We start from the raw sequence: 15,522 nt of genomic DNA on the forward strand, positions 1-15,522 counted from the left end.
TCTGAAGTTCAATATGACCAAGTTAATTGTAGGTGTCAGTTTCACATTGTCGATAGTTGTATTTGATGATGAGTGTTCTTCATAATTTTCGTCATTAGAAATGCATTAAGAAAAACTAGAAGAGATCTAAAGAAATATAGTAAGCCACTGGGATTTTGTAATTTTCTATTAGAAGATGCATGGAGAGAAGTATTTTGTAGTGCAGCAGAATCACATGAATCTTTATAAGATACAAATATTTGCATCCCAGAAGGAGTGATTTAATATTTGTATCAGAAAGCAATTCCAGATCTTCTCCTTGAATCTTTTAAACACTACTAGTTTGAAAGCCTTCAAAATTTTTAATTACAAAGTATTCAATATTAGGATCACAGTAACTCCTTTCGATGCATGAGAATTAAAATCTAGTTAAAGTGGCTCTTTTGCTTCAGGGTAATGGAGACCAGAGTCTTACATCTCACATAGAACACTAGTAGCTGCAACTTCTTCTAATCCTCTTCCATGTCAGCTTCACTCTCGTCATCCATCATTTCCATGATAGCCTTATTAAACTGCACAGAGAATTCGATGCATATTAGCTCCAGATTGAGATATTTATGTCATTAAATCACTGAAAGAAACTAGAGCTTGAAGGTGTTTACCTCCTCCTGATCATAATCCTCAATAATAACGTTTGGCACCGAAGCCAATTGCCTACTTGCTTCTGGTCCATCACACCATTTCATTAGCATTGGGCAACAGGATATGTCAATCTCTTTGAGACTAGCAGGGAGTTGCTCATCTCCCGGGAACCCGAGCATTGGGCATTCCTCAAATTTTAATACCTCGAGAGAGATCAAATTATGCAGACCAACTTGTGGCGGCGTTGAAGAAGAGGAGGAAGAAGCAATGCAATCTATAGACACAAGCTCTGAGCACCCTTTGATCACTATAGTCTTGAGCACAGGCATGTTGTGCAATGGAAGGCTAGTTAGTCCTTCACAATAGACGACCTCCAAGGACTCCAGCAATGGGAGATCCAAGAGACAGGACCATATCTCATCCTTGCATGCGCCGCCTATTGACAGGCTAATGAGTGACCGAGGGGCCGGAATGGCGGTGAGCTCTTGGCAATCACCTACATTCAACTTCTTCAATGACGGAGCCATTTTCTTTGGCAAGCTCTTGAGTTTTGGACAGCTCGTTACTATTAGATCAGAGAGTTGAACAAATGCACCTTCCTCAACCTCATCCCACTCCTCCAACTTGGGCATGTAAATTAATTCCAACTTCTCCAATGCTGCAAACTTTTTGTTGCTGCCATAGAACTCCGGTCCGATCCGTCGAACGCTTTGCATTCCATTTATGTGTAGGTTCTTAAGAGATGGTAGTTCGCCAAGTGCAGGGAGAGCCTCACACTTCTCGCAGAGAAAGAACCGCACTGTTGTAAGATTGGAGAAGGATGGATCACCTAACCACTTCGGCAATCTAGCACCACCGTAGTTACGGATGTCCAGTACCACAAGGTTATGGTGAGGTTCAAGGTTTTCGAGAACTAGGCTGTCGTCTTCGAAAGAATTCCATGGCGCGGTGATGGCCTTCGCGTTGCTGAGATTGGCAGGCTTCAGATGACTGCATTTGTAGTCTGATTGGTGGACATACCAATCCAGTGCTAACCTCTGAACATTCTTCTTGGTCTTCAGGTTCGCCTCTTCTGCGTCCCAACCACGAGCAACGTTCCTTAGCCCAGAGATATGGAGATCTCCTCTGAGGTCTGCCATATCCTTCAGCTCTCCAATGTTGCAATGTACACTGTCTCCCCCTACGTTGAATGCTGATAACTCCAGGAGATTGGTTAGCCTCAAGAACCCAGAAGGCATACAAATAGGCGTGTGCTCCATTGTTGGCAGCTGTAAGTGTCTGAGATTGGTAAGATTTCCTATACCGCTTGGTAGCTCACGAAGATTACTGCAGTAATCTAGCTCTAATGTCTGTAGATAATACAGTCTGCATATAGATTCAGGAAGCTTTTGAATTTTAGTGTTTCTGAGACTGAGGTGCCTTAGGTGCTTCAAGCTGCCAATTGAATCTGGTAGCTCTTCTATGTCAGTGTAAGATAAATCCAGTGTTCTTAAGCATATCAAGTTCAGAAAATACTCATTGGGGATTTTAACATGCAGTAGATTATCACCCAACATGCCAACTCCACCCCAGGAATTCGCAAGTATATAGATGAGTTGCAGCGAGCGCAGAGGCTTTTGTTTATCTGCAGATTTGAACTGAAATAATACCTTTGAACCATATGGAATCAACGATAAATGGCGGGTTTTGATAGAGAGATTGCTAAGGTCACAATCTTCTGCTACTATGCATTCTTCGCCTGCAAAGTACCGTGCCAAATCATGAACAAGATCATGCATCACAAATTTCTCCTCCTCGCCAATGTCTAACAGTGAGTACTGGAAGAAAGACCTTAACATTAGTTCATCGAAGTAGTCACTGCCAACATCCTCTTGTTCTTTACCATTGTTATCAGCCGTCTGTAGGAATCCCTGCACCATCCATTTCCTTACCAGAGGATCTTTCTTGAATACATATCCTTTCGGAAACACCGCACAGTAGACGAAACATCGCTTCAAGTGCACCGGCAGGTGCTGGTAGCTAATTTTCAGAGCGGGCAGGATTCCATTCTCTTCGTCTTCAAGATCCCATAGATCACTCTGCAAGAGATCAATCCATCTCTCTTCACTGGCCTCATAACATAAGATTCCTCCCAGTACCTTCGCAGCTAGAGGCAGGCCTCTGCACTTGTCTGCAATCATCTTGCCGATCTCAATAAGACCTGGATGCGCTTCCAGATCTCTCCCCTCGGATGCGCATCTTTTTAACAACAACCAACAATCTTGATCCGATAAGCATTTCAGCTCAATTGGTGCTACTGACTGCATGATTCTAGCAACTGGCTCATTTCTAGTTGTCACAACAATTCTACTCCCTTCATGGCCTGAGGAGAAAGCAAGGCTTAATCTCTCCCACAGGGTTTGGTCCTCATTCCACACATCATCCAACACAAGCAAGAATTTCTTCCCCTGCAACAGCTTCTTCAAATGTTCTTGCAAGGCACTGACTTGGGTAAGCTCACAAGAGCTCTTTGTGATGGATTCTATGATCTCCTTCATTAGCCTTGTGACATCAAAGTTCTCATGTACTCCTACCCACGTTCTTGTGTCGAAATTCTTAAGAACGATTGGATCATTGTAGACGAGTTGAGCTAGGGTGGTCTTTCCGACCCCCGGCATTCCGACGATCGGAACAATCGCGACACCGACACCGTTGTAGTCCTCTGATAGTAATACTTCGACTAAATTCTTCTTGTCCTCCTCTCTGCCATATACTTCCGAGGGCGTCGCACTGGAGCTAATTGAAACCGGAAGGCGATTCTCCGGTTGCCGACGTGGTCCGTCTCCTTCTCTCAATTGTAGAGCAGCTCTATCCTTTGCTATGTCATCGAACCGCCCTTCGATCTCCTTGATCCTATGCATAATTCTACGTCGAAAAGAAGCTTCAACGAAAGGAGAAGGGGGGAGTTCTTGTACCTCGACTAGTTTCCTCTTACGATCGGTATTCGGAGTAAAGTTCTCACATTTATATCGCAGCAGCTCGTAATCAATCTCGTCGAGAACGTCCTCCGCATCGCAGGCGACTCCCTTGAGCTCCCTGAGCCAGTGTTTGACGGCTTCTTCTCGTATCTCTCTCTTCTCTGCGTCGTCGATCACCGTCTCGATCGTGTCGAATGTCTGTTTGAGCTTCTTCAGATGCTCTTCAACTTCGTCCGGATCAGAAGAGGACGATCCAGTGAGTGATCGCCGGAGGGAGGCCGATAACCTGTCGGTCATCCGAATTATGGAAGACAGAATTTCAGTGGCCATTGCTTCGAGTGCTTGTGAGGAAGAAGGTGAGGTTGGATTGCTCTGTGTTGTTGTTGAGTAGAGAGAATGGCAGATCAAAGTCCAAGAGCCAGACAACTAGAGTTGACCTCCGGGAGTGGAAACACGAGGCATGGCCAAAATCTAGGCAGCCATCATGCTTTGAATGGCCCGCCTTATTCTATGTGAAAGCATTGACTTTTGACTACTGCAAAGATTAACCAAAACGATACAAAATGAGCAGCTACCATATCCATCATGATGAAAGAGATCAAAAGTCTCATAGACTGATTGCTATATTCTTTACATTGTTAAAAAGAAGAAGAAAACACTGTCGAAGCTACAGATTGCCCCAATCATGGTGAATGTTAATGAACAGTGTTCTAGGATTGAGAAGAGCCCACTAAAGTCCATAGTGACAGCCACTTCCATGAAAGTTGATGTGAATAATTATTCTCAATAAAATTCCAAATGAGTGGCTGATTCCTTTAGAATCAAATACCAAGTAGAAGCAGCAGGAATCACAGCAAAATGGAGAGATCCATAAACACCTCAAATTGTTGAGTTTAAACAGCAGATCAGCAAAGGTTGCAACACAGAACTCTTACATAATAGACATCAACTCGTACAGTATAAATATGAACATCATCAAATAGGGGCAGAACTTGTTCTGCGAAGTTGATGCTTTGGTTCGGGTTGGGGTACATAGTGTATTATTGATTCCAATTCCTGCAGCCAAGTAAAGAATTGGTCAGATTCTACAAACTAAATTAGATTGATTTGAAAGGGACTAATCCAATATTTAAAAAATCAAGCCAAAAATTTAGGGAAAGCAATCAATACATTCATCATCTCGTTAAAAGGCAGGTTTTACTTAGTTCTAGCATATATTATTGCAAAAATAGCAGTTTTGTTGAACATGCAACTAATTGTTTTCGATATGCCAGCATCTGCAAGGTGGAAAGAAAGAGGACCAACCTTGATTAGATAACAAGGAATAAACTTTTACATACTATCTTTATTATCACTCTTCTTATTGTGAGCATACAATCTGTAACCACTCTGTCAAATCTGCCCAAGAGTCTCAGGTTCGACTTCTTTAGTTGAAAAGTTATTCTATGTTCACCTCAAATAAGAACATGATTAATAACATATATCTCCTAAAATATTTTGACACTATCACGTAATCGGTAATCATCAACTGAAGTTCTTCGATGTCAAAACAAAAGGTCCCTTCACATGGCCTATAGTGATTTGTATGATCTCAACCATAGTTACCATGAAACGTATTAATAATCATGGCTCTTCAATCACTCGCTTTCTTCCCCAAATTGATAAGGATTCATACTACCACCTACTGGATCGAGTAGAAAGGAGATACGAAATAAGATTAGAATTACAGACTAGAAAATTCATTGAAGATAATTCTCAACTCTTAAATCTGCCCTTTTACTTTTCAAGAGATTTTCTTTTTTCTGAGACAACACTCTTCAAGAGTTATTTAAGTTTTTCTTTTTATTTTGGCCACGTATCATAAGTCATGCAGATCTCTTGAAATATCATTCACACCTAGAGTAGTTCATAGTTTACCTATGTTTACATCTATAATATTCATCTAAGATAAATGAGCAGCAACACATCAAGCGGGTTTCATGTTTGTCAACCAATGACAGATAAATTAGAGATACTAAGAGATGAGGTCCTCCATAAACACTAGAACTTCTGTTAGGTAATGATAGCTACAGCTAGAACTAGATCAACAGAAAGAAGGAACAAAGAAATCAGCTAGTAAATAAAAAGACATGGGCCTTGAAAAAGGACAACTGTTTCATGAATTACTAGTGACAACTTTTCTCTTATTCTGCTCATCACTCCCCTTTGCAAGCCAGATCTTAAATCAATCAACTCTGAAACTCAAATAACACATTCATGAAACGACTATCTTTTTGTTGTCTTGCCGTTCTCCATTTTCCACTACTATATTCAATTATGTGTTGATCTTCTAATTGAGATTCTTTGAACATATGGTATCAGCCTCATTTCCTTTCTCACCTGTTTTCTCTTCTATATCAAATTAGAGACAGATCCAACCTGCCAACCAATTAATATAGTCCACAGAAGTAGCATATTAAAAAGTTAAAAACCCCCCTTTACTCTGAACCTTCCTAGTGAGAATCATTAAGTCCTAAAATTGCATCACTTTTTCAAAATTTATTTTGATATACAGGATCAGGACCCTCCAATTCCATTTGTAACAAACTCACATCCTTTTTAAACCAAGTTCATATAGATATAGACTGGTCAGTCATTATTGATCATGGAGTTCAGTAAGGACGAATTTCAAAAATATTGGCCTAAACTCAAGCAACTTGCAATAATCAAAGGTAAATTAGTGTTTCTGGTATTATAATCTTCATTGTTTTAAATCAGTTAAGCCCTTTTTATGAACGTGTTTGGCTCAAGTAAGTTGAAGAGTCTTATGATTCAGAACTAACAAAACTGTTAATTCAAATTTTCTTGATACTTTTTGGCCAATCATCTCTTCCAAACTGAGAAAAAGAAAACACCACCAATCCGAGAAACTTGATCAGAGGAGAAGAATAACATACCTTCTGCTTCTTTAGCATTTCATTTTCCTCTTCCAGACGAGAGATCTTGTTCTCCAGCTCATTTGTGTAAGCCTATTCAGCGAAGAGGAGTACCATAACTTTCATGTATCTGATAAATCAAATAGTATGCCATAGAAGTTACAAACATCAAAGAACACAAAACACATATACTCTGACCTGCTTTCTAGCTCGCGAACGAGCTGCTGACTCCCTGTTCTTAATCATCCTCTTCTGCCTCCTCTCGACGGTCTTCTCCGTCATGTCCTCCGTGGTTCCCCTCTTCCGACCAGGAGTCTGTGGGTCAGATATTGCTCCAACCAAAGGAGGCGAATTTGTCCCCTGGCCCTCGGGATAAACAGCATCCAATATAGGACCAGGGGCAACCCCTAATGGCTGTGACATTGGTACACCCATAAAAGTTCCCATAATCGTCTGTTGAGCTTGTTGCTGCAGCTGAAGATTATGGTGTTGGTACTGCTGCAACCAATGTGCCCTTGGATAGAGACCAGCATTGCCTATGTTAGGATTGCTCCTCTTATCAGATCCATCAACAGCCACTCCAGCCCTCCCCAGGAAATCCTCCAGTGTCATTTCGCCCAGCATCTTATGCCTCTCGTGTCTCCTCTGACCCTGTTGAATGTCCCTCCACACCTCGTCCACCGTCTTCTTGCTCAGGGCCGGCGACATGGTTATGTTCCCCTGGCGCTGCATGCAGACCCCAGAAGCAATACTGGAGTTAGCACCGGCAACGAGGTTGTCCAGCTCAGCCGGTAGCACATTCCTGAGGAGCTCATCAAGATTCATGCTGTGCAGGGGTTCACCCAAGTGATTCTGGACCTCATTAAGGGTGAGGCTATAAATGGAGCCTTGCCTTGACAAGCTCTGGAGCTGGGATTGCCTGCCGCTGTTGCCGCCGCCGCCGCAGCAGCCGCTCTCTGAGGCCATTGCCTGAACCCCCATCCACTAGCTATCTTCACTCTTATGACCCGAGGATCAAAACCCACATGCAAGATTCATGGTATCCCAGAAATGGCTCCTTCTTATCTAACAATGACCAAACTAACCAAAAAAAAACCCCCCGTCTAATACTCTACAACAATCTGGAAATCAAAAGAACATAACCAAGTAAGAACTCCACCCTCTCCAACAACAACAACTAAAGGTGGCAAGGGTAATTACCCTTCAATGCCCAACCAATCCAACTAGTGTAAAAACAAAGAATAACTTCCCAAAACTGTTTCAGAAATATACTCAGCAAGTGGAAACAATAATGCCCAATTGAAGCGAATAGCCAAAATGGGACCTTGGCAGCTTGCGGAACATGTCTACGAAAAAATGGCTCTAGGACTAAAATTTTATGTCCAAGATACATCCCCTTTCATTTTTATCTTCAGCTTCTGCTGAGCTAAACCAAATGTGCAGAGGAATCTTAACCCATAAATTAGTGACTAGAAATAGAGCAGCAAAGAGAATACTTCATTTTATCAAAGAAAAAAGAAGAAAAGAAAGAAAGAAAGATGATAGAATACTTCCTACCTGCAAGTGGAGATCATAAATGTACAAGAAGCACCAATCATGCTATTTATCTTCCACGGTTCACATTACTGGGATTCATTTAACTCATAGATAAAATAGTTGGCAGTGAGACAGTGTGCTGGGGGTGGAGCCAGAGATCAGAGAGCCATTTTAAGCAGCCCAAGATCTCGGCCATGGAGCATTTATGTGGGGTGATAGGACTAACTCCTCCACTTGGGCCCACCAAATGGTCACAACTTGGCTTCGATTTCCCCGACAGAATATCCTGGGATGCACACACTTGGGTTAGGAATATAAAAAAGCTAGTTGCTTGATGTAATTTTTTTAAATATCATTTCTAGAAGTTTTTTAAAAAAAATATATATACACTTCAAAGATCTCATATATATTTGCGTGTCCCGTCTCAATTTAATATTCATATGTATACTCTGGAGGAACAAAACTATATTCCAGTTTTCATAATTTATTCTTAGTTCAAAATACTTTTATCTTTTTTATTCAATTATAAAGACTTGATTTAAAAAGCAATAATATTTTAAGAGGTATATATATAAATATCAATTTTAGAGTAGTATACAAGCACAAAAAAAATCCATCACTTTAATTCGTTCATGCATACTTTAAACTGGTGATTAACTCTAAGAGCTGGACTAACGGTAACAATTAACCAACAATTAACAAAAATGAAAATTTTAATTGCCCCTATTGAGAATATATATATATATATAATAGGGTTAATTTGATGTTTGTATTCATTTATTTTAGATAAAAATTAGGTTAAGTGCTTAAGTTTAAGTATGAATATGTAAATTAAAATCAAGCCATATCACTAAAGTAATTTCTTTTCAATATGTTTAAATGTAAAAGATGATATGCAGAAAAAAGAAAAATCATTAGGTATAGTTAATTATATGTGCATATGCAAAAACCAACTTGATTAATGCTAAAAATCTCAACTTAGCCTCTGTTCTTTAAAAAAAAAACAAGAAGAATAAGAAGGAAAAAAAAAAGAAAATCTAACTTGGCCTTTGTCCCTCATCTTCTTTTTCAATATGATTCAAGTGCAAACTAAAGGTTGTAAAATATGGATATGAGTCATTTACTAATAGATTTGACCTTAAGATTAAGGAATGCAGTCAGATTAACTTCAAGCATAGAGTATAGAGGATTTACTTCAAGCATACAATGATGATGATACCCTTGGCATGCATGTGATTCATCATAATTTGCATTAAAATTAAAAGCCCTATGCAAAGAAGTTCATGCTAACTATGTTGCTACCAATCTTTAGAAATCTCAAGCACTATATTAAAGTCATGAGTAGGCAAAGCACTCTGAGACTTAAATTATATGCACATCTGGGAGAATGTGAGAGTAATGAATGCTTCTCCTATGATTTTCTTTTTTAATGTCAAATTATATCATCAGAAAGACATTCTATATAACAAAGTAGAGAGATTATTATGGCCTTAGAAGCACCTGACATGCCCTTATTGGTGATTCCAATATTGGAGGAGTCTAAAGAAACTAGGAGCCACAATCTTCCAGCTTTTGATTGAGATTGCATATATAATTCAATATGATTGAGATGTATGTTTCTTAAGTGCATGCCACAAATGAGCTACTCAACCTTTGCCTTAAAAGAATCATACTGGTAGTCCCCACTTACTTAAAAGTACTCATCCCTTGATCAGTATTACAAGCCTTAGGTGTTCCTATTCACTTAATAGATTGTGGAGAACCACCTCAGATGGAAGAGACAAAGTACACAAGCATATTACTTTTTGCCTTGCAAGTTGAAGTACTCCTCATCCAACCACTGCTCACACACTAGTTATGTCTGTTCTAATCCTCATTGTTCATTGCCTGGAATATGTTCTGCTATATAGTTTTATGCTTTCAGATATATATGATTAGGTATATTATATAACCAGTAAACCTTTTTTTTTTCCTGGAAAGAGATTCATATTGCCGCAATTTGCTTGCCGTTACATGAGTTCACATGTTCAGATAAATCACTGATAACTTGGAAGAATTTTTACAGACCAATTAAGATTTGTTATATGTTGTTATAGTTTTCATTACAAAGCAAGTAATAGTATCAGTCAGTTGATCAATGTGCCATTGAGATAATAGGCTGAAAAATAACGGAAATTAATGCCCATAACTTTGAGAAAAGAATCAGCCATGTTAATTAACCAGGGAATTTTTTTTTGCAGTTTTGATCATTAAATAAGTCACTCCAGGTGAGATTATCGCAAACTTGTCTTAAAATTACCTTCATTATATTCTCTTATCCTTCAGTGGGAGATGCTCAGATTGAAAAAAGAAAAAAGAAAAGCATGAGAAAAGACAAGCAAGATCTGTGATCATGTGTGTGCACTATCAAGAATAAAGATCACTATCTTTTCCCAGCTTTTGCAAGCCCCTCTTTTTTTTTTGGTAGTGTAAGCTCTCCTTCTACTGAAGGGTTAATTAGCTCAATCTCATGAGTCAGAAAACAAGAACAAATTAAATACTTGTTATCTATTTTAATGAAGCCAGAACATGGGTGCAACTCCTACTCCATTGATTCTTTGCTTTTATCTCCTCCCTCTGATCTCAAGTTGCTCAAATGACTCTCTTTCCTATAAGAGCAGTGCCAATGAAGGGAGTTAATGGGTACTAAAGGTCAAGGTCAAGATTCAAGTTCCGATGAATGTACGGTTTCAATCTAACTTGCTGAATTTCTTTGTCCTAAAAAAAAATCGCCTCAGTAAATTACTTAGAGAAAAGAGAGCATCAAGTAATAAACAAAGTTCAGATTCTACGTAATAGGGGAGAAGTGAATAAATTAGGAGATGGGCATAGTAATACATATGATATCAGTATAACTGATAACTAATGCAGTGATGTGTGAGCTATACTGATCTTTACCCACTTCCAATGAAGCCTGTCCTCTCATTACAAAACACTCTTTGAGAGCTACAATGCAATTCCAAATATATCTAATATGAATTCCAATATCCAATGACATTGAGGTAGAAAATTAATGAGTTTGAAATAGTTCCTGAAAACAACTGAATCCTTTTGGTGCTTACAAGGTGAAGTCAGAATAGCCTATTATGGAAAGGACTAGGTAGCAAAAGGATGAAGACAAAGAGCTTTATTCGCCTACATGTGCATCAATGGAAGCAAAGAATAAATTCATGAATATGACAACCGATCAGGGTTGCGTAAACCATAAGTTGGCCGCCATAGCTTGCTCAAAGTAAACAACGAGAGGTACTACTACTTGCTGCAAATTTCTAGTCTCTTCACATACTTTGTGGCTCTTTGGAGTTTCAAGGCATGAGGAAAAATGAAAACAAACTCCACATGGGGTAAGCTCGTGTGTTAGCCTTATTGAGTCTATATGGTTAGGAGCAATAAGAACTACTCTATGTCATTTATCATTTGCAAAAATAATAATAATAATAAAATAAAACTACTCACTGCTAAACTTTGTAATGGAATGCTTAACATGAAAGAAAAGGTAAGTTGCAAGGAAAAAGGGAAGGCATTTTGAGAGTTTAGAAATATCATTGTTCATATTTTGTGATGGTGAAGCCATATTTAGGAAGAATCATAGGCAAATAGCTTCAGTACTAATGTTGCAGTCATATTTAAAGCAGCCAGCAGCCAGCATCCATCAGTACTAAAAAATATATAGTTTTTTTTATTACATTAAATCGTAATGAAAACTATTGTTCCACACGCCCTTGATAAGAGGGCTCAAATAGAATTGGTGCGGTACAACTTAGGTCAGCAAGAAAAGAGTTTTGATCTCAATACACTTTAGGACAGTTTAATTAGCATCCAACATTTGGCTTATAGTCTGAGTAAGAAGCTTGCCTGTGAAGGTCTGAAAAGAAGCCCCCGAATATGAAATGTTGGAAAGATATTCTGAAACCATCAAACTGGACCTCATATATGCTTAATTATATAGCAAGAACGCAGCTTCTCCATATTGCATTCAATGTTCTGATTAAGGCACTGTTACAGGATTAAGCGACAGATGCATATATTGACTATAAACTTGTGCAGGAAACCTCATCAAAAAATGAACAGAAGGAACTGTAACGTGCTACTGTAATATTCTTGTAAATCCTACTCGAAGAAAATTAAATCAGATTTCTCTGAACCACTACAAAGACTAATAGATAAATTAAAAATCTCTTTTCAAATCAAAAGTTTAGAAACCAACATACTAGCATGGTTTTACGAGACAATATACTTGAACAACTCACATCCTGAATAATTAGAATAATACTGATGGAGTGGCATTACTAATATAACCTATGTAGAACCACCATAATTAAATTACAAATATCAGTTGAGAAATACGTACTGCCACAATTTTCAAACAACAGCCTCAGCACACATATTCTAATTTCTAAAAAGACCTGAGGAGCTACAAGTTTGATCAAAATTAACAAAGAACCTAGCTCAGAAAAAAAAATATTTTCTAACCACAGCTGCATTATCTTTCAGTTGAAGTCATGATAACACCAGTAGTACTTGAACAATATGGATAACATACAAGCTGCTCTTCCCTGAAATCAGCCTACCGCCTGCGGCTGTGCCTTCTACTCTTCCTTCGGCTGCCCTTGTCATCTGAATCACTATCAGATGCTGACTCAGATTCAGATGAATCAGATGATGAGCTGTACCTTCGGTGCCTTTTCTTCTTCTGTTTCCTTCTCCTCCTCCGCCGCTCTTCTGAATCTGATGAACTGTAACTTGAACTACTCTCAGAAGAATAGTCTGTCCCAGTCACGGAAGATCCACTGTCTGTACCAAAGACAGAAGCTTCACTGCTGTCCTTATCAGAATCGGTGCCTGACCGGTGCTTCCTCTTACTCTTTGCCCTGCTCTTTTCACCCTGCTCTTTCTTCTGGCTCTTTTCATCCTTCAACTGCTTCTCAATATCAGGGTTGTCTAATTCATAGGAAACTGAGAGAGTCATCTTCAACTTAGGATTTTTGAGTTGCTGCGTCCTTGAAGGACGTGAAATGTAGACACGTTCATTCTTGCACTCATATGTCCAATGGCCAGGCTGAAAACACTTCTGGCATTGAGAGGATGTGCTACTGCCAGAAGCAATAGAAGATTTTACATCCTTCCTCTCACCCAATCTGACAGCTTTTTCTGTACTCATCAGATACATTTGCCGCTTTGCTTCTTTCCTTTCCTGCCATCGGCTCGGCCCTTCTTCTTTCTGCCCATAGGCATTAACATTTCTAGCTGCAGCAGCAGCTGCACGCTCAGCTTGAGCCCTGCTGAGGCCCTTGGCAGCTGATAGAGCAGCTGCTTTAATTCGCTCAGCTGCGGCTTGCGCTTTCTCTTCCTTCTTACTCGACATATCTGGCTATAGACTGTAGCAGAACAAAGTCCAAGCACAGGGTATCTGGAGATCAAGTTGTCCTGTCAAGGAAAAAAACCTATAAATGCAGACAGATTTTTTTAACAAAACCTACTCAGAGAAAATATGAAACATGCAATGCAAAGTTGGATCTGCAAGCTCCCACATTTTGCACATCAACTTGTTCATAACAAGAGGAACAAAAGCACATACTTTTGTTCAGTAAAATCCCTAAAACAGCTGAAATCATAATTCAATGTCAGAAAAACTACATAAAGAGAAAATATGTAACTACATGCATACATTACAGAGATAACTTATTTTAGAACAAAGTTAGAAAAAATATTAATCTTCAAAAAGTTCTTAGTGAGTAGGTATATTGAAGAAAACTTTGGAGATCTTCAAAAACAGCCAATAAATTTCAATCTGAACAAAAGTAACTTTCAAAAGTGGTTTCTAAATGCTATAAGGTTCCAATATAAAACCTTCATACGCAGTATAAAGTACAGATAGCAGGAGAAGAAAAGTCTGTTAAATTGGTGACTGATAATTGATAAGATAGCTGTAAGGGCTGGACTATACTAAAAAGAGTCTTGCTGGAGAAAAGCCAACAAGAGATCTCTAAGAAAATGTTTTAGAACATGGCAATAGGGATGTTTATCAGTGATACCTATTCTTTTCCCTAGATGAATGTTAACTAAGACATTTCCTTGTTGCAACCCTTAGTTACAACTTGTTAAGGTAGCTTTAACAGCATCCTTGTGCCAAAAGGCTTTTTTCTCATAAAAATAAAAATTGCATACATATTAGGCTCATAATTTTCAGTCATTCACAAATTCCTGAAGGATAAGATGTGTAACCCCTAACAACAAACTGGTACCCTTACTGCAATTAAGTAGTCTACAAATGAGGAATCTAGAGGTCAGATTGCCATCAAATTCCGAAAGTAACATGCAAGAGTTTAGAAGAAAAACAGATACCCTAATTTTAATATCCAACACCAGTACCCACTATATGAATGTTCTGCTACATACCTAAACTGCGTAGTAATGTCCAATATACAGGAGTAAGTAACAAATCAAAAGGAGAATATATAATTTTGTTAAAGGAATAGGCTTCCAGTAGCATCTTTCACCGGTCATCAGCTCTTCTTGAGAACTTTTGATTACATTGAGCCATGACCTATAGTCCCATGCTGTCGGAAAAGTTTCAAGATCCTCAAACATGATCGACTAAATTAGGGTTCACAAATAGTGAAGCAAAAATATTTATTTGCAGACAGGAAAGCCCGCAGATCTCATAAACAACAAGATCGCCAATGATGAGGGAACAGGAAAACCTAAATGACAGCAACTATTATACACAAATTCGACCAATTCAAGAAAATAAATTAAAGGCAACCACGAAATTTTCACGAGTAAACTTCGATTGAATCAAGAAGCACGTCGTGACCTAATCTAGCAAAATCAAAGCGGAGCGGATTCAACCAGATTCTTGGTCATACCTGTAGTCGAAGAACGCGAAGCGAAAGGTGATCTCCAATCCTTTCCCAAGATCGGTCGAACTCGAGGTCGAAGGATTAAATAGCAAACCCTAAATTTCTCTGCCCTTGGATATACCTACCTCCAAACGCTCAGACCGCCTTATATAGTGAGTGTACCTGTGGCCGGTGGACGGCGTGTTCAAAGTGAAATGTAATTAGCTATCGGCAGCGGGCCTTACGAACGACGTTACGGCCCGTTTGCACGGGAATAAATTTTGGGACAATTACACTCCAACCCATCAATTGCCCAATTTCAAATATTGACCCCTTCCATTAAATTATTTTATTAAAAAATAATACACGAGTATTATGTGATTAATATTAGTCTCTTTTAGGGACTATTTTATATTAATTTTAGAAAAAATATAAAAAATTAAGTGTAGAAATACCGTTTGATATTTTTTGTTATCACCGTTAGGGATGTGAGATGTTTTTTGGTAACAATTAAGTGGGTCTTGATATAAAAATCCACAAGTTTTTGTACGATATTATCAGGAATAAGTATAGTATCAAAATAATATAAAAATTCTTGTTATATAGATTTAA

General features: G+C 38.7%; 3 protein-coding genes across 3 annotated transcripts; all 3 read right to left on the reverse strand.

Moving 5' to 3' along the window:
- Positions 1-190: 190 nt before the first annotated feature.
- On the reverse strand, positions 191-4,054 carry LOC140765885 (putative disease resistance protein RGA3). The gene is made up of 2 exons (XM_073105183.1): positions 642-4,054; positions 191-551 (listed from the first exon to the last, which is right to left on the reverse strand). Exons 1-2 carry the CDS (start codon positions 3,906-3,908, stop codon positions 489-491), a joined length of 3,330 nt encoding a protein of 1,109 aa, XP_072961284.1. The 5' UTR covers positions 3,909-4,054; the 3' UTR covers positions 191-488.
- A 354-nt stretch (positions 4,055-4,408) lies between these two features.
- LOC140765886 (ABSCISIC ACID-INSENSITIVE 5-like protein 2) lies at positions 4,409-8,191 on the reverse strand. Its single transcript, XM_073105184.1, has 4 exons — positions 8,051-8,191; positions 6,692-7,614; positions 6,515-6,586; positions 4,409-4,634 (listed from the first exon to the last, which is right to left on the reverse strand). Exons 2-4 carry the CDS (start codon positions 7,472-7,474, stop codon positions 4,554-4,556), a joined length of 936 nt encoding a protein of 311 aa, XP_072961285.1. The 5' UTR covers positions 7,475-7,614; positions 8,051-8,191; the 3' UTR covers positions 4,409-4,553.
- Positions 8,192-12,370: 4,179 nt separating this feature from the next.
- LOC140765956 (uncharacterized) lies at positions 12,371-15,078 on the reverse strand. Its single transcript, XM_073105305.1, has 2 exons — positions 14,938-15,078; positions 12,371-13,495 (listed from the first exon to the last, which is right to left on the reverse strand). The coding sequence occupies exon 2, from the start codon at positions 13,431-13,433 to the stop codon at positions 12,636-12,638; it is 798 nt and encodes a 265-aa protein (XP_072961406.1). The 5' UTR covers positions 13,434-13,495; positions 14,938-15,078; the 3' UTR covers positions 12,371-12,635.
- Positions 15,079-15,522: the final 444 nt, after the last annotated feature.

Source organism: Typha angustifolia, chromosome 8, assembly GCF_048772165.1.
Source record: "Typha angustifolia cultivar Huaian chromosome 8, ASM4877216v1, whole genome shotgun sequence".
In the NCBI taxonomy this organism is placed as follows: Eukaryota; Viridiplantae; Streptophyta; class Magnoliopsida; order Poales; family Typhaceae; genus Typha; species Typha angustifolia.